Source organism: Denticeps clupeoides, chromosome 9 (genome assembly GCF_900700375.1).
Source record: "Denticeps clupeoides chromosome 9, fDenClu1.1, whole genome shotgun sequence".
In the NCBI taxonomy this organism is placed as follows: Eukaryota; Metazoa; Chordata; class Actinopteri; order Clupeiformes; family Denticipitidae; genus Denticeps; species Denticeps clupeoides.
The window spans coordinates 22,217,237-22,244,064 of record NC_041715.1 but is presented as its reverse complement, the minus strand read 5'-3'; the positions used below and the strand labels follow the sequence as shown (position 1 = coordinate 22,244,064).

The window sequence follows — 26,828 nt, the reverse complement described above, 5'->3', positions numbered from 1 at the left end:
GTGTTCTAGTATATCTAAAAAACATAAGGATATTGTAGAAAATGCACTTGTGTTTGATTTATGTTCTAGTCATATTGACACACGACTATGGGTTTCTTTTTGTTCCTTTTCATTGGATTTGGCCTGTGTGCCAGTCCTTGTGTTTGAAAATCCCTTTTTGCCCTGATGTCCTGCTTCTGTGCCTTCTTCCCCCTTTGACCCCAAGTTGTGACAACCTGTCCTTTTTCAGAGACTGGAAATCAGACCAACAAGATGCTAAATACATGCCATTAGACACACAAATATGCTGCATATTTGGTCCTGTCCACTAATCATGTTTACATATTATATATGTTTACAACCTATATAGAATTTGGAGGCAGGGGTGGGTGCAGGATGTTGCCTTAATAGAGTTCAAGGAGAGATTAAAAGTAACGGAAATGGTGTGGGTTTTTTATGCTGCCACACACACCCACACAACACAAAAGGTGAAAGAGGTCATAAATAACAAGAATCCAAGGCTGACCAATAAGAAAGCTTATTTGATTTAATAATAAAAGGAATTCTTCTTCTTTCATGCTTATGTTTAACTGTGTATGCAACATTGATCATAAGATTATATCAGTGTTCATTGTGTGCATATGCAACGGCTGGCACTGCTAAATATATAGGGACCCATAATGTGACTGGGGTCACTGTCCACAGGATGAAGTTTAAAATAAGAGACACTTTGCCTAAATTTACAAATGGCTGCTAAATGGGCAAGGGCACGTGTATGCGGAGCACCACTGGTCTGTTTCTGTCCAGAATTAGATTTTGTGAAAGTTGGTGCAGGTGACTGACCCACATGATTAGATATTGGTAATCCAGCCGACACACACCCCTACACCAAACCATGATATCCCCAGCTCTTGTTATTTCCTCAAAATAAACACAATAGGACCTTCCCTTGATTGTTTCTCAAGGATCCTTCTTACACAGAGGGATTATTTTGGCAGGAGATGTGGAGGCCATTTTTTCCTGCGTTTATCATCGCCAGACATCTTTGGCCTCACAGATCACCTCCTTTCCTTCCCAGCCAAAGGATACGGGGGATTCCATCACATTCAAAACTAGAGGGCACCTGGACAGCTGTGCAGCCCATAAACTGCAAATGGAACACACACCGGCTTCATGCATTGTCTGCATCACAATCAAATTCACCTAGCAATACATCCAATCACATCCTCGACTAGACTATATCAATGAAACAGCAATCCTCCACTCAAAGCACTTAACCAGATGCTTCTGACTAAAGAGACAAATGTCCTTGTTAGTTTCTCTACTCCCTCTGAGTCCCCATTTGGTTTAATAAAATGGTATGAATGCTGTATTCTAGGATAGATATTCCCATGCATACATCCATAAATCCTCTGCCAATATCTGACCACGTATTCATTTAAAACATCTCGCTATCCGTTTCCCTTCACTCATTCTGTTCAGAATTGCATAGCAGAATCCAAATGGGTCAGGGTCAACTTCCTGTTGACAATACCCCCCACAATCCCCTACATCAACCACCCCTACACCACGACATATTTGTACAGTGTAAATGAACACGTATTATTATGAAAATTAATGGTTTCTGCTAGTATAAAATATAATGTATGCAAAATATACACTCAAATTACTACCTTAATAATTTTAATATATGTGGTGGCTAAACCCACAACAATCTGAAGGTTTCCGTCCAGCACATAACGGGATAATGGGGTGGAACACCATGACGCAGCCCAGGGACAGACCAACAGTGGCTATAGAGGCTGGCCAACCTGACTGGACCAGCATGCTTTGCGCACACTACTAAAAAGGAAAGGAAATGCGTGGTGAAAAGTGCGGGTTGACTTAAATACTTGGATATTCCATGTTGAGATGTGTTACATGGGGATAAAACACATATTAAGATACATTTTCACTCGTTTTTAGAAACATTCACTTCACATCATTTTAATACTTTGACAATTTTCTAAGGTTTTGTTCTTGCAAAAAAAAAAAATTTTGGAAAATAAACTGAAATACTTTTAAATTAATTTAATTTCAAATGAATATGTCTGTCAAATTCAGTTTTTAAGGCAGAATTTAACTGAATAACATGTTTTAATATGCATGGACTAATGTGGACTAATATGAGACTCATAATATGAGATCATCCATGCTGAATGACTGATTTAAAAATACTTTTTTTGACCTCAAACCTTGGCTGGATGTTGGTAAAATTCACAAGGAGCTGCATGGGGTTCACAAGCTTTTCATTATGGGAGATCTAATGGAATTAGTACATAGAAGAACTCTTCCTCTAGCTGTTCTCTTTTTAGATATGAAAAATTACATAAGAGATTTAAATGAGAAATAAAAATAAGGAAAGAAAGAAAGTCTATTTTTGGATCAGTTTCGATTGCATTTCAATGAACTAAAAGTCCAACCAAACTGAGACTTTGGCCTGGTTCTCCACTCAGTTTATAAACCAAGCTGTCTATTCAGTGTTATTAAATGGAATAAGCACTAAAATGACAAAATTATTAAGACAGTTTTACTCAGACCCATTGCCAGAGGTGCATAAAATCAAGCACCAGACCAGACGTGCAGTTTGTGAGCTTAGTTATGTCAAGTGTGCTTCTGTCACAGGATGCCATCTGCTAAAATTCATATCGTGAAATGTATTCCATGCCAGATTTTCCTGTAACCCCAGAAGTTATAGGTGACAGACACATAAAGTACAAGAACGTTCAGGTGACTGAGTGCATCAGAACAGACGGAACAGACGGAACATACTCAACATAATGAAGTCAAACCAGCACAGTAGGAGCATGAGGAGGCGAACAGAAAAAAAGGAAAAGGTTTTACTCACTGCCTGCACTTCTGATGACAAGATAAGGAGAAGCGCCACAATGACCAGGAAAAGCCTGCAGACAGACAGAGAAAAACTTATTCTCTCATATCCACACAGAACAGAATCAGAAGAGGTAAATGGAAGCAGTTTACCTAAAAAGCAGCAACTTGCTCCCCTCCATTCTTCTTCCCGACTGAAGATGATACTACAGCATGCTGCCTTTTATTATCTTCCTATTAATAATGACAGTTACAACTCTTTATAGTAAATACATATGAAGAAAGCTGCGTTTTAGATTGGCTGGATAAAACATACACCTTTGGTGTGTATTGTTTTACTTCATATATTCCTATATACGTTAAATACAGTGTATTTAAAGGAAAAATAAAGCCTTAACGCAACTTACATGAAAGCAGCTGCGAGGTTCAGCTGGGCGCAGCCCGAGCGTCGGTCGAAGCGATAATTCCCTCAAAATGAAGCCAAGTGTCGTGGTCGTGGTACAGGGTGGTCGTGGCCGGACGATGTGGGTGGAGTGACTGCAACAAGAAGCCGCAGCTGGGAGCGAACGCGCATTCTCCCGGAGTTTTCGGCCAGGCGCGGCGGCCATGCGGGACCCCGGCGGGACCCTGTTCTTCCTGGCGGCGGTGCTCTGCTGCGCGGAGCGGATCGGAGCTGAGGTGAGCTGCGGGAGGCTTAAAAAGTGCCTTTAAACTTTATTCTTGGTGTAATATGCTATGTAACATGTAAAATGCTTGGTGAGATGCTTCTAATGAAATTATTGCAATGTAGCATTAGAGTAGGGAAAAAAATCATAAAATCGTAATAAAAAACGACTTGTACACATTTCACCACTTTTCCCGTTGTTCAGCACATGTGAGACTGTAAAACGAAGCTAGATATTTTATGGGCGGGGTCTGTTCCACAGGAGGTGTGGCCATTATTTCTGAATAATGAATTGATTATTGTTACATTTACTATGTACATAGTTTATCAAAATTTCATCACAATATGTGTTATATTATAGAATGGCAGAATTACAGAGTTCTATATAATAGCAGAACATGACAAGTCTCAGCAACCTTAAGAGTAAATAAAATATTACCCACACAAAATCTTGTAAAACATCTAAGGGTAGGCTGTCAAAGGAGCCTGTTTCAGTTGATTGGGGAGCTGAACTCCTCCCTGCAGGTATAAGTGCTTTTATTAGTATTCTATTAGTAACGTTTTGCCAAATGTACAGTCCCTGACAAAAGTCTTGTCGCTTGTGTAAAAATTGCCACTGAAATATATTTTAAATCAAGATGTTTTTTTTTTTTACAAGAAATAGCTAATTTTATTTCCAACATCTTTGGAAATAATGTTTCAGTGCAAAACGAAACTGTCAAAAATTATTCTACTATTCAAAGCTTGGTAAAGCCCATTTAGTCTATTTTTGCAAAGACATAAGTGTGTCCTTGTCATATGAGCGTCACCTGTGACTAAAAATGGATCAATTAAGTCTCAGGTGTGTTTAAAAAGAACCCCAGAACCCCACAAGACCTTCACATCAACTGCAACTAGACCTCTGTCTCAGTGTCAAGTACAGAGGATAAAAAAAAAGATTTGAAGAGACTGGAGACGTTTTTGACAAGCCCAGGTCAGGCAGACCCTGCAAGACAACTGCTCGAGAGGACCGTTTGTTGGCTCAAAAATCCAAGGCCAGCCCATTTTCCACTGCAGCAGAGCTCCACGAGACCTGGTCACCTGAAGTCCCTGTGTCAACCAGAACAGTTTGTCGGATTCTGTCTCAATATGACCTCCATGGTCAAATCAGTGCCCAGAAGCCAGTACTAAACAAATGACAATTGAAAAACCGTGTGGCCTTTGCCAAGGCCCACAGGCCCACAGGATGGACGCTGGAAAAGTGGCAGAAGATGGATTTTTCAGATGAATCTTCTGTTGAATTACACCACAGTCAAATATTGCAAGAGACCTACTGGAGCACACATGGATTCGAGATTCACCCAGAAAACAGTGAAGTCTGATGGCGGAAAACTCATGGTCTGGGGTTACATCCAGTATGGGGGTGTGTGAGAGAGCTGCAGGGTGGAAGGCAACATCAATAGTCTGAAATACCAAGAAATCTTAGCTACCTTTTATATTCCCAACCATAATAGAGGCCAAATTCTGCAGCAGTATGGTGCGCCATCACAAACTTCCATCTCCACATCAAAGTTCCTCAAGGTGAAGAAGATCAAGATGCTCCAGGATTGGCCAGCCCAGTCACCAGACATGAACATCACTGAGCATGTGTGGGGTAGGATGAAAGAGGATGCATGGAAGACGAAACCAAAGAATATTGATGAACTCTGGGAGGCATGCAAGACTGCTTTCTTTGCTGTTCCTGATGACTTCATGAATAAATTGTATGAATCCGTGCCATACCGCATGGATGCAGTCCTTCAAGCTCATGGAAGTCATATAAGATGACATTTGGATCTCACAGCACCACTACTTAATTTGCTGACATTTTAGTATTTGCAGTAAATTTGTTCAATTTCTGTATAGGCGACATAACTTTTGTCTTGCCAAAATTTGACCTTTCTGTCTTGATTAAATGATAAATCTTTGTGAAACTAATTCATTTCAATGCATTAAACATAATTTGGTAGGGTTTTAGCTTTTCATATGAAAGCAACAGAAAACCTCTAAACTTCCCCAGATTTGTGCCTGGAGAGAATCCTGTCTTGGATGTCTACAGACAATTCCTTCAACTTCATGCTTGGTTTGTGCTCTGACATGAACTGTGGGACCTTATATAGAAGGTGTGTGCCTTTGCAAGGTAACAGGAGGCACCTGAGCTGGAACCTGGAAAAGGCTGTGAAGTGCTTTCACAGTTTTATTTTTTTAATAAATTGGTGAAAACCTCCCGTAAATATTTTTCACGTTGTCATTATGGGGTGTTGTTTGCAGGATTCTGAAAGAAAATCTGAATTAAATAAATTTTGGAATAAGGCTATGAATACTTTCTGGATGCACTGTAGATAATGATTTACTTTGGAAAGTCATTTTAGCATAATTTCAAGTTTCTCTTACAGTATTGGGTAGGCCTGTAACCTCACACCTCCAAGGTCATGGGATGGATTCTAGATTGGCATGCTGTACATGTGTTGGTGTGCGTTTCTTCCTGGTTCCCCTACCTTTACAAAATGGTTTTAATGAATGATGTGTGTGCTCTGTGGAAGGGTGGTGCCACATCCCAGGTGAGTCCCTGTTCCAAGATGGGCAGTAAGTGATTCCCTTATGCTAATACATGCTGAGTTATTCTGCACTGTAAATACTTTAAATAAACTGTGAGAATAGTCCTGTTCCCAAGGTACTCACACTGACTGTGGCTGTTACTCTGTATCTCTATGTTGCAAATGGCTTCAAATTCAGGAACCTGCCTGAGTTTAAATTTGTACATTTAATACAAATAAAGGAAACAAGGCACATAGATTTTATACCACAGCTTGTGGCCTTCAGTATTCCATACTCCGCACATGTTAGTTGTCTGCTATACTCCACACGTTAGGTGAAATGCTAAAACAATATTCTTATTCTACTGTATGAGTGACTTGTTACAATACTGGCCAGTGAAGCAGGTTTAGCTTTTCTGATCCCAATTTCTTAACTGCATTTTGGTGTTAAAAAGAATGTCTTGCAGTGAATGTTTGAAAATCCAACATCATATGGAGAACACATATCAAACAATATTATTATTAGGACATGAAGGCCATCAACATGGGACAGAAGCAATGCAGTTGTCACATCACGGTCTTACATTTGCACTTCTTCCTGAGGGAGTTGTTATTTACATCCTCCCAAAAGTTTTTGAGGATACAGCTGAAGTTCAGGATGCCAGCTCTTTTTTAAGAAGAGCTAAAATAGATGGGATAAACAACGTTTTCCACTGATGGACAACAGAGAATTCTTTCATGACTTGGTCCAATCTCATATACAGCCTTTTTCAGGCATCTCTTTGTTAATGGAAGTCCAATGATACAGATCACCATATTGGCCAGACTCCAGCTGAGTGCTGAGGCATTTTCCCACTGCGACACTTAAACTGTTTATCTGTCTTCTGAACAGCTGAGGCCATACTCACGTGTGTCTGCTTTTCTTCCAGTAATATTGGTAGAATCCTGTTGTTCATTTCTGAATTTTGAAACGAATGCAGCGCTTCCACCTCCATCCCCCCAGCACCTGACATTCCTGCTTAGTTCAGGCCTAACATTACTTTTCTACCCTCTTCTTCCTCTCTCCCCTTAACCCTGTAACACTTTGTGGATGTCAGCTGGGCTATATTCATCTTCCCTGTTAATTCTCAGTTCACCAGTTATAAACAGATACTTGCACATTGAATAATGATGAGTTAGATTAATCCATGTTGGCCAATCACAAGACCCGATCAAAGGGAAATATGTGAGATGTTGGTATGCAGGTACCACAGACATAATCATATATTTGAGAGTTTGCCACATAAAACAATCTGGAGAGTATGGAAAGGTAAGCAAGCATGAAATCTGCCACATATTTGGCAATCTGCATCTCATGCTTTCATGGCTGTAGATAATACTAAAAACCATGTAGAGTTCCATGGATCTTGTTGTGCTCATTATTAAAAATGTGGTATAATCAAGATTAGAGAATGTTATGACTGAGCATAAGCTGTTTGCCTATATCTTAAGCTATCTTAAAACAATTATAATCGCTTTAGCAAACAGAACAGAAGTGTGACACTGACCCTCTGTCACCATCTGTGTATGTGGAAAGGATCAAAAAGAGTTCAGTTTGGGTTTCATGTCTAAAAGAAGACTTAACGTCTTGCTGTCGGCATGGCAACAATCAAAACCCAAATCAGTCATGAGCTGGGCCACTTCTTTGAACTTGCATGAAACTTTATCACAACTGTCTTTGCATTTTTCAGTGACTCATTGATTTAGCAACTTAATTTGCTTTAAGATTTGGTGATTTATAGCGCTGCATGGTTGTAGCCATAAGATTAATTTGCTGTATAAAGGCATCTTTTCTGAGTAATGCCCTTTTTTATTCCTGGAACTAGGGGTGGGTAATATATGGAATATACTCGATGTATTGACTTGTTCCAGGTGCAATGTAGTAAACGACTATATTGTGACTATAGAATATAAATCCTAACATTATCGTTAAACAGACAGCTTGTGCTTTACTTCTAGGTTGCTTCTTTGTCCTCTCAAAGCAGACAGCTTGCTCCCCTGCATAGCCTGATTTTTAGGTTATGTCTATTCCACCTGGTGACCCAACCTGTTAATCCACAATAGGTTAAAAAACTTTGACTAGCTATGAGCTGTGTTCCTGCACATTACGATTGCATTAGAAAATTAAAAGACCACAGTTCAGCTCACTATTTCTTCAGTAAATCTGGTGGGTATAGTGCTCCTGGCTGAACAGCCAAACTATGCTGTGTGATTAGATTTCTATTGCTTTGGTGTCCTAGACATCATTGTAATCCTTTGCAGCTGAAGAGACCACATCAGTACAAAGAACATGGAGTGCTTGCTCATCACAGATCAGCAATGATTATTATCTATTATCTGTTCTCTAGAAGATAGCAGTGGCTCCTGAACAAGACCTATCAGTTGCAATCACACCTAAAGCACTATAAATACAATACATACAGACATACAGACTCTTTTATCAGGCCATCTCACATATGGAAATGCCTGCTGGAAATTGCAGTTCTATCTGATCTCATTTGTCTTAGAATTTGTTCACCAGAATTTTGGACCGCACAGCATCTCATAGTACAGATTATTTTGTAAATGACCAGTAATAATTAGGCTATCTAGAAAAACATTCATATAACATTTAACAGCAACGCACTTTTGATCACAAAATCTGTATGTAACTTTATAATTAATGTATTTAAAATACATAACATTTTGAGCTATGTTACAAAAGCCCCTGTATTGCAGCTAACTTGAGTTCCCACTCAAGTTACATTTCAGCCTTGGTCACAAGCAAGGCTTGTGCTATCCATTAAGCTGCTATGCTAATTGGTACAACTGCTCAGGGTTATTTTCCTCCTGAACCCTTGTGCTGCAGGGTTGCGTTTAGACCACTTTCATTCTCTGGACATGTTGGCAAAGCATGTTGCCAAGTGCTAACATAAGGAGTTAGAATCCCACTGGAAGACAAACAACCCAAAATGTGCATGATAAACGTTACAAGAGCTCAGAGTTAGCTGCTCTGCAAGGGACTAATTAAAGGTGAAGAGATCTCACAAAAATGAGCAACCGTTTCTGTGAAAACAAACCCCAAGCAGAGGGTTGATAAATCTACAGGATATATACTGTAACAGTATACCATGCAAACCATGAAGATGCTAGAACTCAGGACCTTCTCAGTCAGGACGTATTCTTATTGTCTTATTGTTCAGGCTTGATGGTGAAGAATAGTCTTTCATTATCCAATGATATCTGGCCTGTCCAGACAAATAAATAAAAGTTGTCCGCTCTATGTCAATCCCATTCCAGCACAGTGACCTGATGTCCTGTCAAGGTATTTCCTTGTCTGGTTGGGCTGTTAAGAGAAACTGCTTCCTGTCTGGGATAAAACAATCCAGGTTCATTTTTAGCCACCCGGGTGGGAGAGGTAGGACAGGGAGGGATCTGAACTCTGGGAAAAGAGAGTATGTTGCTTTTCAGCCACCATTTTCACACTCATAATTCATCCATGAAGAGTGGGAGGTAGTTATTGACAGGAGAGAGGGAGCAAAAGTTTTTAAAAATGTTGAGCCCAAGAGGTAGAACTGAAGCCCAGATAACTTCATGTTCCTCTGCACTTTTATTAGATGTGAAACAATATATTTTAATCAGCACAACACAAGAGTGCAAGCTGGATTTACCTACTTTGAGTAAATTGAGCTGATTTCCAACAATTAGATGTGAAGTGAAGTGATTGCAATTGTGAGCACGGCACACGGTGCACACAACAAAATGTGTCCTCTGCTTTTAACCATCACCCTTGGTGAGCAGTGGGCAACGATGACAGGTGTGTGGGGACGGTGCTTTGCTCAAACCGGCAACTTTCTGATTATATGTTAATTTCCTTACCCCCTAGGCCAACCACTGTCCCACTAGAAATATTAGAAACATTAGAAAATTTAATTTGACTCATACTTTTGCTGACCTCAACCGTAAAAGTAAGGATAAGGAGGAACTCTTTTCAGTTCAGGTCCCAAGGGTAAAACTGATAAACAAGATTGATAACTGACAACTGATAATCAACCCATTGTAGAATATGGATTTGTCTCAATGTATTTGCAATGTATCTCTGCCATTTGTATCCCTTCTACAAATGCTAGAAATAATTTATTTATGTGTTAGTTGAATTCATGGCACAACAGAATTTTAAAGCCACACTGGGAAGACATTATGATTATCATGTGAATGAAATAACAAACTTTGTTTTTTTTTTATATATATATATATATATTTTTTTTTTTCTCTTGGCTAGTCTCTTGATCTTTTGTCTACTTTTTTCTTCTCTGGCTGTTTGTTTCTAGGTCAGAATGTCTCTATTTGACCAGTCCCTTTCTCCTTTTGTCTGCTGCCTTTTTCCGGCCTCAAACCAGATGTAATGTAGCGTGAGACCCAGGCTCATGTTGTCTGATCACCTGGAGGATACCCATAGCACATCTTAGAAAGCTCTGGAGGGCTTTAAACAGGACAGCTGCTGGAGAACCTGGTCTCAGATTTGACCAAACGCTTCTCAATAGAACCACAGCAAACAATTCAATTAATTATATGGAGTGTTTAAAATAAAGATTTATGTCAGGATCTGTTGTCAGTTTCTGACCTGTATAAAGCAGCATTGAGGTGCTTTTCAGGACAGATTTTGGTTACCAATATACACACACACAGACAGTGCTGCAGTGTTTCACAATGACAATCACTTCCCTTTCATATACATTGACATTGTGAATAAAGTGAGCATCTAATACACTTTAATTGGAACACAGAAGTGTCCACCTCAATAGTGTAATTGGACAGGGAACATTTCTTTCACATTTTTGTCTTTGGCCTATGTTGAAATGGAGCAATGTCCCTTTGTTTAGGAAGAGGCTGAACAATGGAGGCAAGCGGGGGTCACTCCCATCCAGCATTCCTCTAGAGGAAGCCACCCTTAGAATTGCATGCCTGGTTATCAAAAGTTGAAAAAATCCTGTGCTCATCCGTCAGATGACTTCTTTGTGTGCCTAGGGATGCATTTAGACCACCAAGCCTTGATGCTTTCCCTTAAAACTGCCTTGGTAACCACCTCCAATATCAACTCCCAATATGGATTTTGACATTTCCAATAACATGCAATGAATGATATTCCATTCATCTTTTTGCTTTTTACACACATTTATAACTTGACTGTGAAAAGTGAGCTAATATGACCCATGTGTTGATGAAAGTTTTTTTATTTAAAAAATACTTTCTTTCCTCTTTCTTTGATTGGCCAGGTCTCAAATATTGTGAGTTGAACCACACTCATTCTCCTGTTTAACCCAGACAACAGGGGTTAGGGGTCATCATGGTAACAAATGGGAGATTGAATCAAGACAAACACCCCCATAAAGAGAAGAGGCTTTGCAAATATCACATGCAAATATACAAATATACACCACACACATGATATCGCGCATGCAATCACACTCCCAGTATGTGCATATCCACACACATTGATATAAGACAATCTAAAGCATTGTATCCATGCTAATCTTCAGACGTCAGCGGTGGCCTGTGGGTGCCAATGTAAAATGTAAAAAATGTAAAAAAATGCCTGCCACTGCTGCTGACCTGAGCATCCCAGTTAGCACACTTACAATACCAATCTTCATACTGCACATTTACTGCAATGATAATCTATAGAATTTCATCATACTTGGGTGGTATATGTGTGTTTGCTGGTTTTCAACAAAATCATAGATGCAAACCATGTTTTTTTCCCCATTGATTTTATGGAGCCGACTACCCTGCCAATGAATGTGTATCACCAATTTATAAACGTCTTGACATACATGTGTAATCATGTGTGTATGGTAGTTGTGCAAGGTACAGCTGACCAGTTTGTTGTCTTGGACTCCCAGTAAGCAGTTTGGACATTTTACCTTTAATGACAATCAAGTCAGATTTCCTCACAAATATGTGTGTAAGAGCAAACAACTGGTTGGACCTTAATTAAACCATCCTATCTGTCAGTATTGGGTGCACCTGCAGGACTGGTTATAAGGAACTTTGGAGCAGCCGGTCGGGGCTGTGACATTTTTGTGGACCCTGCAACTGTTGTGTGTAGTTTCAGTTTTGGCTTATTATTAATGTATTTGTATTTTGTATTTTATTAATATGAATGTATTTATACAACAATAAGGGTAAACAGTTCACCATCCCCCCTGATTTATTTTTAGAACTTGACAACTTGAGTATTCTTGATTCTATAAGGTAAAAATAATATACAATAAGATAACCTTGTTTTAATTGTGAAATGCATTTAACTAAAAGAAAATTTAGTTTTTCGTTATTCTACAAGGTACTTGTACTATATTGACTGGATTAAATAGAATTGTATTACTATTAAAAGAGACTAAAATATTAAACTGGATCATAGATAATTCTGACTAAAATATCAATATAATGCTCAGATTTTTAGTCAAATAAAACTTGACTAGACTAAAATGAGTATGGAATTGACTAAGACTTAAATGACGCTAAAATTAAAATTAAGACAAGCCTTGTATCCAGAGACTTTTCTTTGTTCAAGATGTTCTTTTAGTGACTCATGCAGCCTGAGATCACGCTTTTAGCTCCTCTTGCCAAAGACTGTCAGTTTTGTTTAAATTTCATGGCACCCTCATCTTCCAAGTATGGCATCAATTGTGGCACAGCACTGCCCTACTGGCACCTGAAATATTCCACTGCTGGCCTGTGTTCAGTAGCCTGGCACGTGCTGACATCAGAAAAATGTGTTACTGCGCTCAAAAGTTCCTCCCAGCTCCAGCATAGATCTGCTAAGTTAGTTCTGTCTGAATATCAAGAAAAATGTTCTCTTTTGAGGTCAGGAGAGTGATAACAAGTGGGGATGTACTGTGGTCTTGGTGATTGTGGTTGTGGTTGGTGTGAGAGCTGTGAGTCTAAACCACAACACACACACACATCACCCTGTGTTCCCCACAAAAATCTCTATGGCCTGCTGTCAAGATAAACACAGCAGGAACCAAGGCGATCATCATGTGCCTCCCTCCAGCTGTTTAGGTCAAACATCCCCTAAAAAAGAAGAAAGAAATGGGCTGGTGTTCAGCTATGAGCTGGCAGCGGAAGCAACTTGTTCTCTGCAGATCCAACCTCCCCAATATGTGTATGTTTGGCTATGCTTGATTTTTGTGTGTGTGAACATCCCTGTAAAACCTTGTAAAATCACTTCTTGGTGAGAACTTTGCAGTGAAACTGGGATGTCGCCGAATGGGATATTGGGCACAGACACATACATTTTCATATTAATCTCACTGCTTCACATCAGCATCTGTGGGAATCTTCTGTAAGAGAAAATGTTTCAACAGCGGACAGGACAGGCTCCTCCCCAAGCTTCCTCCTCTTCTCCCATGATTCCCTAGGACCTTGACTCTCTCCTTGGCTAGGCTTCAGTCTTGGCTTCAGTCAGCAGTAGGATTAGTTGTTATCAGTTTTTAATGGCTGGCAATAGTCTTGATATTTTTAACAGTGTTTCATTCCTCCATGCAGATCACTTGATATTATTAAATAAAACTGTAGCAGCTTGATCACGGAACAATTAAATGTTTCACAGTAAGGAATGCTGCAAACAGCTGATTTTCCACATTTTTTTTGGCACAACGTTGTTGTACATTAACATATAAACATTGACAGCAGCCCAATCTGTGCATCCAGTTCTCAAAGCCTGTGTCCTGGAAAAGTCTCACAGGTCCATCTGTTATGGCCTGCACAGTTCGATCAGCACCCAGTTTAATCAGCCCAAGAAAACCAGAGGTAGTAACCATAGTAAGCGGGCGTGGCTTTAACAGCCAATCTGAATAGACAACACTGCTGAACCCACAGTGCTGTGTCCTATCCAAGACTTGATAGACAAACTCACCTCTCTCAAAACTGATAATAATACCATTCTATTGCATTTTATTGAAATGTCAAGCAAGTGAATCACAAATGTACAGCAAGTGTTCTAACTGGGCTTCACTTAAAATTCAGTGCCTAGACTGTGAAACAAATTCATGGTCATTTTTTCTCAGTTCTTAGGCACAGTGGAGTTTGTAATAAGCTGATGCCATGGGAAAAAAACACAGTTTTGTGGAGAATCCTGAAGATCTCTTAACAAGGTCCCCACTGAATAGGTTTATTTTTAATTGCTTCTTGACTGCCGTGGTGGTTGACTGTAAGCGTAGTTTACACAGAGGTGGAAAAAGTACTGAACAAAATGTAATAAAGTAAAAGTATCTTTACCTTGCCTAAATTCTACTCAAGTAAAAGTAAAAGTACCCAGTCATAAATCCAATACAGTACTAGTTTTATTAAACTTTTAGGCGGTATAATATTCAGGGCAGATGTGGCCTAGCGGTTAAGGAAGTAGCCCCGTAATCAGAAGGTTGCCAGTTCAAGTCCTGGTCCCCCAAAGGTGCCACTGAGGTGCCACTGAGCAAAGCACCGTCCTCACACACTGCTCCCCAAGTGCTACTAAGTGTGATGGGTTAAAAGCAGAGGACACATTTTGGTGTGCACTGTGTGCTGTGCTCTGCATCACAATGACAATCACTTCACTTTGACTGAGACAATTATCAACAATTCCTTATTAACAAACTGTGCTTTTTGTTCTTCCTATAGCAAACATAAATATATAAGTTGTCTTTACTGGCAATTGAGCACACTGACTGCTGAAATCAGAAATTAAATAAAGCATCCTGCCCCACAGAATACTACAGCATTAGACTGTAAAACTCTTCAGCAATGTATGGAAAACACAAGCACAAAGCATATACAGTTCATCCGGAAAGTATTCACACTTTTTCCATTTTGTTATGTTACAGTATTTTGTTATGTTACAGTATTAAATAAATTTTTCCCTCAGAATTCTTGAGGTTTTGGCAAATTTATTGAGCACAGCTAGGTGCACACAACGAAATGTGTCCTTTGCAATTAATCCATCACCTTAGTGAGCAGTGGGCAGCCGTGAAAGGCCCCGGGGAGCAGTGTGTGGGGACAGTGCTCAGAACCGGCGGCCTTCCAATGATGGGTCTGCTTCCCTAACCGCTAGGCCACCACTGTCCCTAATTGCAATCCACCTGTGGAAAAACAGGACATCTAACTGTAATTGCAGCCAAAGATGCATCAACCAAGTACTGAGCAAAGACTGTGAATACTTACATAGATATGATTTCTCTTTTTTTTTTTCTTTTTAATAAATTTAAAGAAAACTTAAAATTAAAGTAATTTTTTTTTTTTTTTACATTGTCATTATAATGGGTTTGTGTGTTGAATTGGGGAAAAAAGTGCATTTAATCCATTTTGGAATAAGGCCAAAACAAAATATGGGGTCTAGGTGTTTAAGAAACGTGACAAGGAGAGGAGGACGTCCACTGTTACACACACATAACCAAACAAAGCATACTAACAGTGCTTACAGTGAGCTAACAGGTACAATAAAACGGCAGACTCAGCACAGCTAACCAACATCAGTACAGCCTAAAGGAAGGGGTTGTCCAACAGGGATAACTCAAACATGCACAAAAGTTAACAAAAAGGGCACATAAACTTAACAGGCTAGCACAGGCTAACAACAAAGGGTCTATCACACAAAGCAACAAGACACACAAATGAGATCTGCAACGGAGCTCCTTGCAGATATCCATGGACCTGTCACAACTATGCTGGCATGACGAAGAGGTGACGAGAAGATGAGGAAGGAAGGACGCAATCGCAAGACATCACAAAGACCTGACGGCAAACAGAAACAAACAGGGCAGCTTTATACATTTGACACAGGTGAAAACGATTAGGGAACATTACACAGGACAACAGTGAAACCCCTTTCGGACCAGATCATGACAGGACCCTGGGGACCTCCCAAAAGATTAACGGTCTAGCAGAACCTGGGCACCTCCCGAACACCATCCGAAGTCTCTTTATATAGGTGGTGGTAACCAATAGGCAGATAGTAGGTGGAGCTGGTAGGTTTTAACTCCTCCCACAAAGTCAACCTAAAAGAGACAGGACACAAAAACAAAGCCAGACACACAAAACACGTGGGCGCATACGTCCAGGGACGTAACACTGATGCACTATGAATACGTTCCAGATGCACTGTATAGTCTACTCTACTCATTTTACATTTTTACATTTACAGCATTTATCAGACACCCTTATCCAGAGCGACTTACAATCAGTAGTTACAGGGACAGTCCCCCCCTTAGGGTTTAAGTGTCTTGCTCAGGGACACAATGGTAGGAAGTGGTCTTATGGTTCATAGGTGAGTGTGTTACCCACTAGGCTACTACCACCCATGTCCACAACATTCATGTTTGTTTCAAACTAATTGTTTGAAACAATTTATGTCCTAATGAACCAGAATTGATCACTTCATCGATGGTAACATGAAATCACGTTGTAAGTCGCTCTGGATAACGGCGTCTGCCAAATGCCCTAAATGTAAATGTAAAGTAAATGAATTTGTTAGAACAGCAAAAGCAAAAGATGACTTACTGTGTGCTTGAAGAGATGCACGGAGCATTATTGTTGGGGTCAACCACATTTTCAGAAGATTACCAGAATAACCTGGATACCTTTTCATTGGTTGTTTTGTTGCGTTTTGCCCAGATACAATACTGCTATTTTCTGATTAGCTGTTAATTGACCGGCTCTAGAACCCAGATGACATGCCTTTTTTCATAGTGAGGTGCTGCAGTCCACGATTTGAGAAATATGCTGCGTCCGAGCCGCAAACCTGCACAATTTCCTTTCAGTTCAGGCGGATTTTCTGCATTTAATTTTTATGAAGTAATTGGCAGTAAAATACGAAGTAAAATAATAAAAATGTGAGTAAATGTTATTCGTTACAGCCACACTACCAAACACAGTGTGTAGATATTTTATGTCTCTGTTGAAAAACATGAATTGGGATGGCTGAAAAATTAATCAATCTCAACTATTATGATAACCCTACATCAGTATCTAAAAAAAGTGTGTTTATACTGTATTTGTGTTTCTGAGGGTCTCTACTGGGCTTGAAGGAAGGTCGAAGGTACCCAGACTGAAACCAAATAACAGCAGTTATTTCAAGTTACTGTTAAATCCAGAAAACATGCTTGGCACGTATGAATCTGAGTGGGAATCTTACAACAGAGGGGTTGTATTTCAGCTTTCCTCGCTGATATTCCTGTGTGGTTCAGTGAAAATGTCTTCACCTTTCTAGGAAGGAGACATCATGGAGAAACTGCCTGGTCATGCACAAGCAGCTTTAGCCAGTGTTGCATGTTGCTCTTCTGCTGATTTCCAGCAATAATGCTCCTGTTCAGAGGTGCAGAGGTGGATCTGAGCAACAGCTGGACCAGTTTATTGGGAGGATGGGGAATGTTCACTTCACTTGGCCCAACAGGACTGGGCCGCAGAGATATGTGCTCATATTACTGATATATTGGGCTGATGTTAAAGCTAACTGCTGTAGTATTTTGTTTTGTTCCTGACAACCATCACTTGCCTTAGAGTTGGTTTTTCTTTCCTTTTGAGTTCCGTTTTGGCCCTTGCGACAGGTTTGATTTTCCTTTGTTTTGTGTGAAAATAAATCCCTTTTGTGCTATGATGTCGTGATGTCTGTGCTTCCTTCCCCATGCAACCCTGAGACGTGACAACTATCCTCATACTGTATATAACAATCGGTGTTTTGAGGCTTTGATACGGGGAAACTAACATGAAAACTGGAATTAGTGATTATGGTTTTTACTTTTGGAGCGTGATCATGCTCAGAACAGGCAGAGTCAGTGCAACAAATAAAATAATCTGTCCTACGCTGGTCACACATATGGGATACAGTGTTTGTTTCTGTAGGCTAGTGGAATGGCAGTTGTCATGGTTATGCAATGTTTATTCCTGAATGTAAACAGATTTCGGGGTGCCACTGGACTTTTGAGATGCCTCAACACGAGGTGATGCTAATGGCTATGGGTAGTGTTGTCAGGGTAACCTCATCCACAAAGAATTTCGTTTGGCTATTTATCATGCCTGTGTTATTTTACATTTATGGAATTTTAGCAGATGTCTTTACAGGGACACCTATTGAATGTGTTTTATCTTGTGGGGTCTTGTGATCTGAAATATTTCCCTCAGTGTATTAAAGTAGGAAATGCAGTGTCCCAGGGTATAACAATTATGTGTGTGTGTTCATATGTGTGTTAGAGGGGTTTCAAACATGCCAGAGATCACAGATGTCATTGCTGACATTTTTCTCCTATTCCTCATTGTTGTGCACTGTGAGAACTGCATCAGTACTCCAATCTACTCCATCATAATGACACAGACAACACACCTTCTCTGAGATGTTGTGGGTGTGGACGTCTGCTAATCATTTCTCCTCCTCTCTCTGGCACTGGGTAAACATGTACAACCATCCAGACCGCATTTTAATTACCTCTGCCTTGCTCTACAGTCCTCTCCTTCTCTCTCTTGTAAATATTTATGCACACACACACACACACACACACACACACACACACACACACAGGCTTCCAGAGGCCTATCTCAGCATCACATGAGCTGATAAATAAACGTACAATGCAGCTTCAGATCAAATAAACACAATGAGATTCTAAGGGGGGGTTAGGGAATCGAGATTAAAGTGAGTCACATCCTTGTGACTCACTTTAAACCATTTGTTTTATTTCCTGCATCTCTGCATCATGCCATGGACCTGTAAGGGAAGTGTCTCAGTGTCCCCCAGTCAGTCATCTGTTCCGTTTCTCTCGCCAGTCTCCTTTCATCTGCAGTGGAATATTAGCTACAAATCAGAGGGAAAATGTAACACACACAGCACAGCTCAGCATACGGTATGTAGTACTGGGCAGTATTAGTAATGGTTTGTGTAGATTGGAATGTTTAATGTAAGTCAGACTTCCCGTGTTTGCAATGCTGTTTATTTATTTGTTGTTATGAATATAACTGTCATGGCAATAAACCCCTAAACATAAAACTACCTCCTCATCATCTTCACTGTCACATAACCTGTCCTATCCACGAACCCACACTGCTCATCACTCAGATTCACAAAAATGTTTAATTTATGATCATTTCGACAGTGCTGCTGCACCCCAACCCACAACTATGTGACCTGGATTGCTCATATTCTGTGTGAGGTGTGTAAACAGTCAGCACATAAACTATCAAATGATGTCAAACAACAAGAGTCAGCATGAGACTCCAGTCCGCAGCAGTTGCGAAGATCTGATGAGGACCATGTGAGGCCTTTTATTGTGTCTCTGTCTGTGTATTCTTCATAGCCATCTTGATCCAATGATCATTATAATAGATACCAGCTACAAACATCAATCCATCTGACTGTCTGTCATGCATTTCTAAAAGTCATGGTTTCCAAAAATGGTTAACAACATTCTGAGTTATATTTTTCTGCAATTATAAATATATGAGACAGGTTATCCACATAGTCCTCAGTAACAGTAAGAATTGTGATTTTGCATAAAGGCAGTGAGGGTACTGTGCTGGTCCTGCAGCCGCCTAAAAAGGCCTGATGTTGCAACACTTTTTTTGGCTGGATGGCCTTCAAGTGCTGGAGAAATGATGCAACAACACTGTGGGGGTGCAGAGACCGCAGGATCGCTGCACAGGATTTTTCTTGAAGTACTTTGTCATGAGATGCTCTTGTGAACATATGTGTGAGAAATTCCGGTAGTTTTTCTGTTTTGATGATTTACTCTGAAGAACTCCACCTCAGTTTGGGTGTAACTGTTATGTTTTGTGTTTTTGTGTTCAGCGATGGTGACTGTGGTTTGTTGTCGCCATCTAGTGGCATGGTAGACATCTGCATTCAGAAGGGAGTTGACCACTTTTCTTGTTTTCTTGTTTTGTTTTTGTGCAGGGCTGCTCAGGTTCATGTGGGAACTGTGACTGCAGTGGCATCAAGGGATCAAAGGTGAGTGAAAAATTATTTTCTTAAAAATCACATTTTGTTCAGACAAGTGGAGCACCAAATCTGATATCACACTGACCCATGATTCTAATCCTCCAGTCACAATTTGCATTGGCCATGTATTGGTCTGTTAAGGGCTTTCAGTTTTAATGGACTTCTGTGGGTGGAAAGGTTCTGTACACAGAATAAACAAATATTTTGTGAAAAATATTATTAATATTTTTTTTCATAGTTTTACAGTTTTCTTGTGTAGTTTGAACCCATTAACACCAAATACAAAGAGGTTGCATGCATAAAGGGGATTTATACAATGAAGGGCTGCACAATTAATAAAATTTTAATCACGATTGCGATTTAAATTAGGATGATCATCTGCGATATTTAACAAATAACATCATTCATGTTATAGACCAGTACCTCCTCTTCCCACCTAGACTCAAAAGGAAAGACACAGGTTCCTGTATAGATTGTATAGATCGTTCATGTCTATAGATCTGCTTCCAGAATTATACAAGCAGACTGTAGGGTTGTAGCTGCTCCCACCACACAGGAAAGACACAGCTTCTGTACTGACACCTGTATATATATTGCAGTTAATTGTGTATAGTTTTTGACAAATCTACACAAAATTCCTCTCTGCATATGGATCTGCCCTGGCTATACTTAATTTTTCCAAATAAGCAGTAAAATGTATGTTCATCAATCATATTAAATAATGAAAACATTTCTTAATCTCTTAATCTCTTAAATCATCTCTTAAACCAGAGAATGTTGACAGACTGGTTTTTATTGCTAAAAATATGTTTCAATTTATTGTAGTATGTACCTTTTGTGCATAGGCTTCTTTTTTTCTTCATTTTGTTAGCCTTTTGCCTTGGGTACATTTATATTACATATGAGTTATTTTTGTTTGAAGTTTCATTTTGAACTGAAAGCCTTGTTCGCTTACTGTTTGTTTAAAAGGGAGTATTCACAGCATGAATCAGTTAATGTTTGGGACCACCATATGATTCCCAGGGCCCTGTGGCAGTCAACTCAGCTGATCTTTGGGTGTTCCAGTGAATGGAACAATTTACCAAAGCTCCACACTCTTACGCATTTATAAGCAATCCATGACATGTCAACTCACATTGCATAAAATTGCCAGTGTTAAATGATGGGCTAGACATTAAACGATTTTTAGAAACAAGTTCTGTTTGCTCCAAGGTCTCTCCTCTAATTAATAAACAATTAGTAGTTAAAACAAAGGCAGTGTGTTATTAATTAAATCCTATTCCTTATTCCATGCCACAGAGCACTGATTTTCATCATGAGAGTGGAATGATGTTTTCACTCAAAAACACAAAATGATTATTGATCTCTCTACAGTCCCTGACAAAAGTCTTGTTGCTTATCTATTTTGTAGAAACACTTGCTATTAACAGAAATTGAACTAATTTACTGCAAATACAAAAATATGTCAGCAAATTAAGTAGTTAATATCTTGTATTAATATCTTGTATGACTTCCATGAGCTTGAAGGCATGAGCATGCAGTTTGGAAAGGATTCATACAATTTATTGATGAAGTCATCAGGAATAGCAAAGAACATTTGCTATGGAGTTTTTAAGTGAAAACATCATTCCACTCTCATGATGAAAATCAGTGCTCTGTGGCATGGAATAAGGATCACCGGTGCCCCCTGCCCTCCATGCAGGACATATACCTCTCAAGATCCAGGAAAAGGGCAGGGAAAATAATCTCAGGCCCTTCACACCCTGGTCACAGACTTTTTGACCTGCTGCCCTCTGGCAGACGTTATAGAAGCCTGCAGACCAGGACCAGCCGACACAGGAACAGTTACTTCCCCCTCACCATCTCCCTCCTAAACAGCTGAAACTCACACTGCAAATCACCTTCAACATTGCACACTGCACTTTATGTACACTCTGTATACATTCTTACATATATTTATTCTCAGTACATATATTTATTTATAAACAGTATAAACAAATTCCACAACTTGTACAATAACACTTACACACATCCTTGCACATTGTTGTTGTTTTTTTTATACTCTGTACTTGAGAGACAACATCTACCGGAATCAAATTCCTTGTATGTGCTGCACTTACTTGGCCAATAAATACGATGCTCTGATTCTGAAAGCAGTCTTGCAGGCCTCCCAGAGTTCATCAATATTCTTTGGTTTCGTCTTCCGTGCTTCCTCTTTCATCCTACCCCACACATGCTCAATGATGTTCATGTCTGGTGACTGGGCTGGCCAATCCTGGAGCATCTTAATCTTCTTCACCTTGAGGAAGTTTGATGTGGAGATGGAAGTATGTGATGGAGCACCATACTGCTGCAGAATTTGGTCTCTTTTATGGTTGGGAATATAAAAGGGAATATAAAAGATTTCTTGGTATTTCAGACTATTGATGTCATCTTCCACCCTGCAGATCTATTGCACACCCCCATACTGGATATAACCCCAGACCATGATTTTTCCGCCAACAAACTTCACTGTATTCTGGGTGAATCTCGAATCCATGCGGGCTCCAGTAGGTCTCCTGTAATATTTGCGGTGACTGTGGTGTAATTCAACAGAAGATTCTTCTGAAAAATCCTCCCTTTGCCCATTTTTCCAGGATCCATCCTTTTAGCAGGCTGTGGGCCTTGGCAAATGGTTTTTCAATTGTCTTTTGTTTAGTGCTGACTTCTGGGCACTGATTCGACCATGGAGGTCATTTCGAGACAAAATCCGTCAAACTGTTCTGATTGATACAGGGACTTCCAGGTCTTGTGGAGCTCTGCTGCAGTGAAAAATGGGCTGGCCTTGGATTTCCGAGCCAACAAAAGGTCCTCTCAAGCAGTTGACTTGCGGGGTCTGCCCTGGGCTTGTCAAAAACGTCTCCAATCTCTTCAAATCTTTGTTTTATCCTCGCTGAGACACATTGAATGTGTCTGCCACATCAGCAGTGGATCTGGTCTTCAGCCTCTTTATAATTAACACTTTAGTCTCAGGGTGAATCTTAGGCATGTTTGCAGAGGTCTAGTTGCAGTTGATGTGAAGGTCTAGTGGGGTTCTGGCAGAAGTGGGACAATGTCATTGCTTTTCAAGTCACAAGTAAGTCTCAAGTCTTTGCCCTCAAGTCCCAAGTCAAGTGCCAAGTCAAGACAGGCAAGTGTCGAGTCAAGTCCAAAGTCAAGACTGATAAGTCTCAAGTCAAGTCCTAAGTCCTGAAGTTTAAGTTTTGAGTCCTTTCAAGTCTTTTCAACCGCACAATAATAATAAATTTTCACCGATCGTGTATGCTTTTAAAATCTATTGTTTTATTAAAACAAGTGCAATTGAAACTGCAGAAATAAATAGTGCTGACATTGCACTATTAACTTCTTTTTAACATTTAACTCATATTTTTAAAGAATATTCTTCATTTTAAACCACTGCTTTACAGAATAAACGCATCTGAAAAAACAAGTGCAACTGTAATTATTCGAACAAAAAGTGGTAACATTGTATTTCCATGACATACTGCATTTCAATTAGTTCCACAGCAGTTTGTCCTGTACTGTAACAGATACATGAACATAACAGACTTAACCGCGTGAAGTGGAAAATAAGATGTACTTGTGTTTACCAACTGTGTATTCAGTTAAATAGCTGCATCCATGTTACCACGTCACGTTTGATGTGGTAATTTCACAGTTCGAATACTCGTTCTCACCCCCTACAGTGCCATTCGGCTAGGTATACATCCGCGCTAAAATATCAAGGTGAAAGTCATCATAGTGTAGCGGTTCTTCTTCTGCGTTGTGTAACTTTTTTATTTCGTTTCTTGAACCACAAATGATGAGCTGACACCCAAGAGATTTTCTGTGCAAAGTGTATTCTGTACAAAAAGCAAGGTTGCGTCAGAACATCGCGTCACATCGCGTCTTTCTGCACCTCTCTCTCTCACAACTCACGCCATGTGTCCAAGAGAACTGAACATTAACATAAAGCATTCACAATTTACAATACTGCATACCTGTACAAAAAGAAAGGTCGCGTCTTTCTGCACCTCTCTCTACAATATACAGTATTAAAAGAACATAAAAAAAAAAATTCACAAAAGAACACACATGTAAAATATTCCTAATATGTACATAAATTAAAATGAAAGAAATAACTTTTTGCACACAAACCCCACGCACCTCTCACAGCTCACGCCATGTGTCCAAGAGACCTGAACCGGGTCTCAAAAACAAAATAAAAGTCTTTAGAAAATAAGAACATAAAAGACACAAGAAAGAAGAAATATACTTATAAATCTAACCATTTAACTCCGGCCCAATAACTTGCGTAGTATAGACAGAGCTCCCAACCCAACTTTGTGAATAGATAGATTAACAGTGATATTTTTTTATCGCCGATAAGCAGTCTCACGTTAACGCAGCACGTTTTTATCGCCCGATAAGAGTCTCACACAGCACGTTAATGCCGATAACGGCCCACCACTAATATGTATGTATTGTATGTCTTTGTTGGTGGCTAAAATACACGTTGCTGCTGACCGCTGTCTACTGTGTGAGATACTGTACATTGGCTAATGTTATGTATAAGTACCTCATCCTACCAGGTTTTAAAAAAATCACTTTAATAAGTGTACGAATTAAGGGAGTGAACTCGCAGTGGACAGATTACCAGTTTTGCGACGTTAACAGCGAGTTTACAGCCTCACTGATTTAACTACACAGCAAAGAAAAGTTAGCAAATAAGCGTTAGCATTCACTCAGAACTTACCGTTCTTTGTGCAACTTCAAATGTCGAACGAAGTTGGAAGTTGTTGCATCTCCGTCTGTAATCTTCGACCCGCATGTTTTACATACTGCTATTCGTTTTTTGTTGACCACCTTGTATATCCGAACGAAACTATCTTTGGTATCATTTTGTCTAACTGGCGCGTTATTTGAGTGTTCCACTACATTGGTTGTCCTGTAATTTGATTGGATGGATGCTGTTGGCTCAAAACAACGTGGATCTAATTTGATTGGATGTCTTGCCGACAGCAAATTCGTGCACAGACGCACATTTACACAGACATTGAAAGATACAGAGCGTTTGGTAATAACATACGTTTTAATATTTGGGTTTTCTGGGAAACAGCAAGTCTTGTCAAGTCAAAAATGCTCAAGTCCAAGTGAAGTCGCGAGTCAATGATGTTAAAGTCCAAGTCGAGTTGCAAGGCTCTTTAAATTTTGTCAAGTCGAGTCTAAAGTCATCAAATTAATGACTCGAGTCTGACTCGAGTCCAAGTCCACACCTCTGGGTTCTGGGTTTTTTTTCAACACACCTGAGACCTAATTGATCCATTATTAGTCACAGGTGAAGCTCATATGACAAGGCGACAACACTTATGTCTTTGCAAAAATGGACTCAATGGGCTTTACCAAGCTTTGAATATTAGAATACTTTTTGACAGTTTTGTTTTGCACTGAAATATTATTACAAAAGCTGTTGGGAATAAAATGAGCCATTTCTTGTAAAAAATCTTTATTAGAAATATATTTCAGCGGCACTTGGTCAATTTGTACACAAGCGACAAGACTTTTTTTCAGGGACTGTAATCTGCCTGCCTTCAGGCATTTCTTCATCACTGATGATCTTACAGTAAATAAGGCAGTGAACAGAAGTCACCTGACCCACAGACAGGATAACCGTATCTACTTCTCTCTGTGTTTTTATAAGTATATTGCTTGTCTGAACTCAATGCCTGGTTTTGTTGTGGTGTCATTTCCTGCCATGTTTTTGGGGAATGTTCTTGGCTGTTTTTTCCCCATGGCATAGTTAGCTGTATGCAGGGGCAGTCCTAGCCTATTTGGTGCCGTCTGAACAGCCATCCTCCGACTCAAGGATCAACTAATGTGAATGAATAGACATTCGATTAAATTTTTTTTCAGCAATTTTGCAAAACCCAGGAAAAATTAATTGTTACATAATGAGCTTGGATTGACAATATTATAAATGAAATGTGCTTTATCTGGAAGCACCCCGTCCACTCTGCTTTAGACAGGTAGGAGAGTTCAACCCAGCAGCAGTAAGCACTAAGCAGGCACTCCGAGGACCTCGCTCAAGTCCCGCTTATATGGGTGTGAAAGAGTACACAATGACTCTGAAGTTAGCTTATTATTCACAGCTCCTTATTTGAATAGTCTGTTCCACCTTAAAAACTGTTCAGAAGGCTGCAACACTATTTATTGTACATGGAAATTTCCATATTCATCATAAATCTTTGTGCATGCAAGCAAAGTTCCCAGGTAATTTTTAGAGTGAAAAAATACTAGAAAGGTATTACCAGAAAGGTATTAGTTGATATTTTTACACATACTATTTTACCCTCACTACGTGAGTTTTCAGTGGCCCAGAGCTTTTAAACTGTTTTTTTTTTTTGTTTTGTAAAAGAATGTCATTCATAAAGCCAATGAACTGTTCCCATGTGAAATTTTTAGTGAAAACAGTGTTAGGTTAGACAGGTAAGACTTGATATCATTTCTAATAGTTTTGAATTTTGAGTGGGCACAGACAGCCTCGCCATATACAGATTTAAAACATTTTTTATTTCTCAAAAAGAGAAAGCCTGCAAGCCTCACTGAATTACATTTACATTTTCTTCACTTATAAGACACCCTTATCCAGAGCGACCTACAATCAGTAGTTACAGGGACAGTCCCCCCTGGAGCAACTTAGGGTTAAGTGTCTTGCTCAAGGACACAATGGTAGTATGTGGGATTTGATGGAGGGACCAGGCGA

The 26,828-nt window shown here is 39.6% G+C and overlaps 2 protein-coding genes across 2 annotated transcripts in view; one reads left to right on the top strand and one right to left on the bottom strand.

Moving 5' to 3' along the window:
* Positions 1-3,727, bottom strand: part of col4a2 (collagen, type IV, alpha 2) — a 66,637-nt gene extending 62,910 nt beyond the window's left edge. Inside the window, exons 1-3 of the mRNA XM_028990758.1 lie at positions 3,255-3,727; positions 3,001-3,081; positions 2,867-2,921 (exon numbers count right to left, since the gene is read on the bottom strand). Coding sequence (XP_028846591.1) covers positions 2,867-2,921; positions 3,001-3,029 — 84 coding nt within the window. The 5' untranslated portion in view covers positions 3,030-3,081; positions 3,255-3,727. The remainder of the gene's footprint in view (positions 1-2,866; positions 2,922-3,000; positions 3,082-3,254) is intronic.
* col4a1 (collagen, type IV, alpha 1) overlaps positions 2,855-26,828 on the top strand; it is a 66,927-nt gene continuing 42,953 nt past the window's right edge. Inside the window, exons 1-3 of the mRNA XM_028990759.1 lie at positions 2,855-2,981; positions 3,352-3,525; positions 20,003-20,056. Coding sequence (XP_028846592.1) covers positions 3,454-3,525; positions 20,003-20,056 — 126 coding nt within the window. The 5' untranslated portion in view covers positions 2,855-2,981; positions 3,352-3,453. The remainder of the gene's footprint in view (positions 2,982-3,351; positions 3,526-20,002; positions 20,057-26,828) is intronic.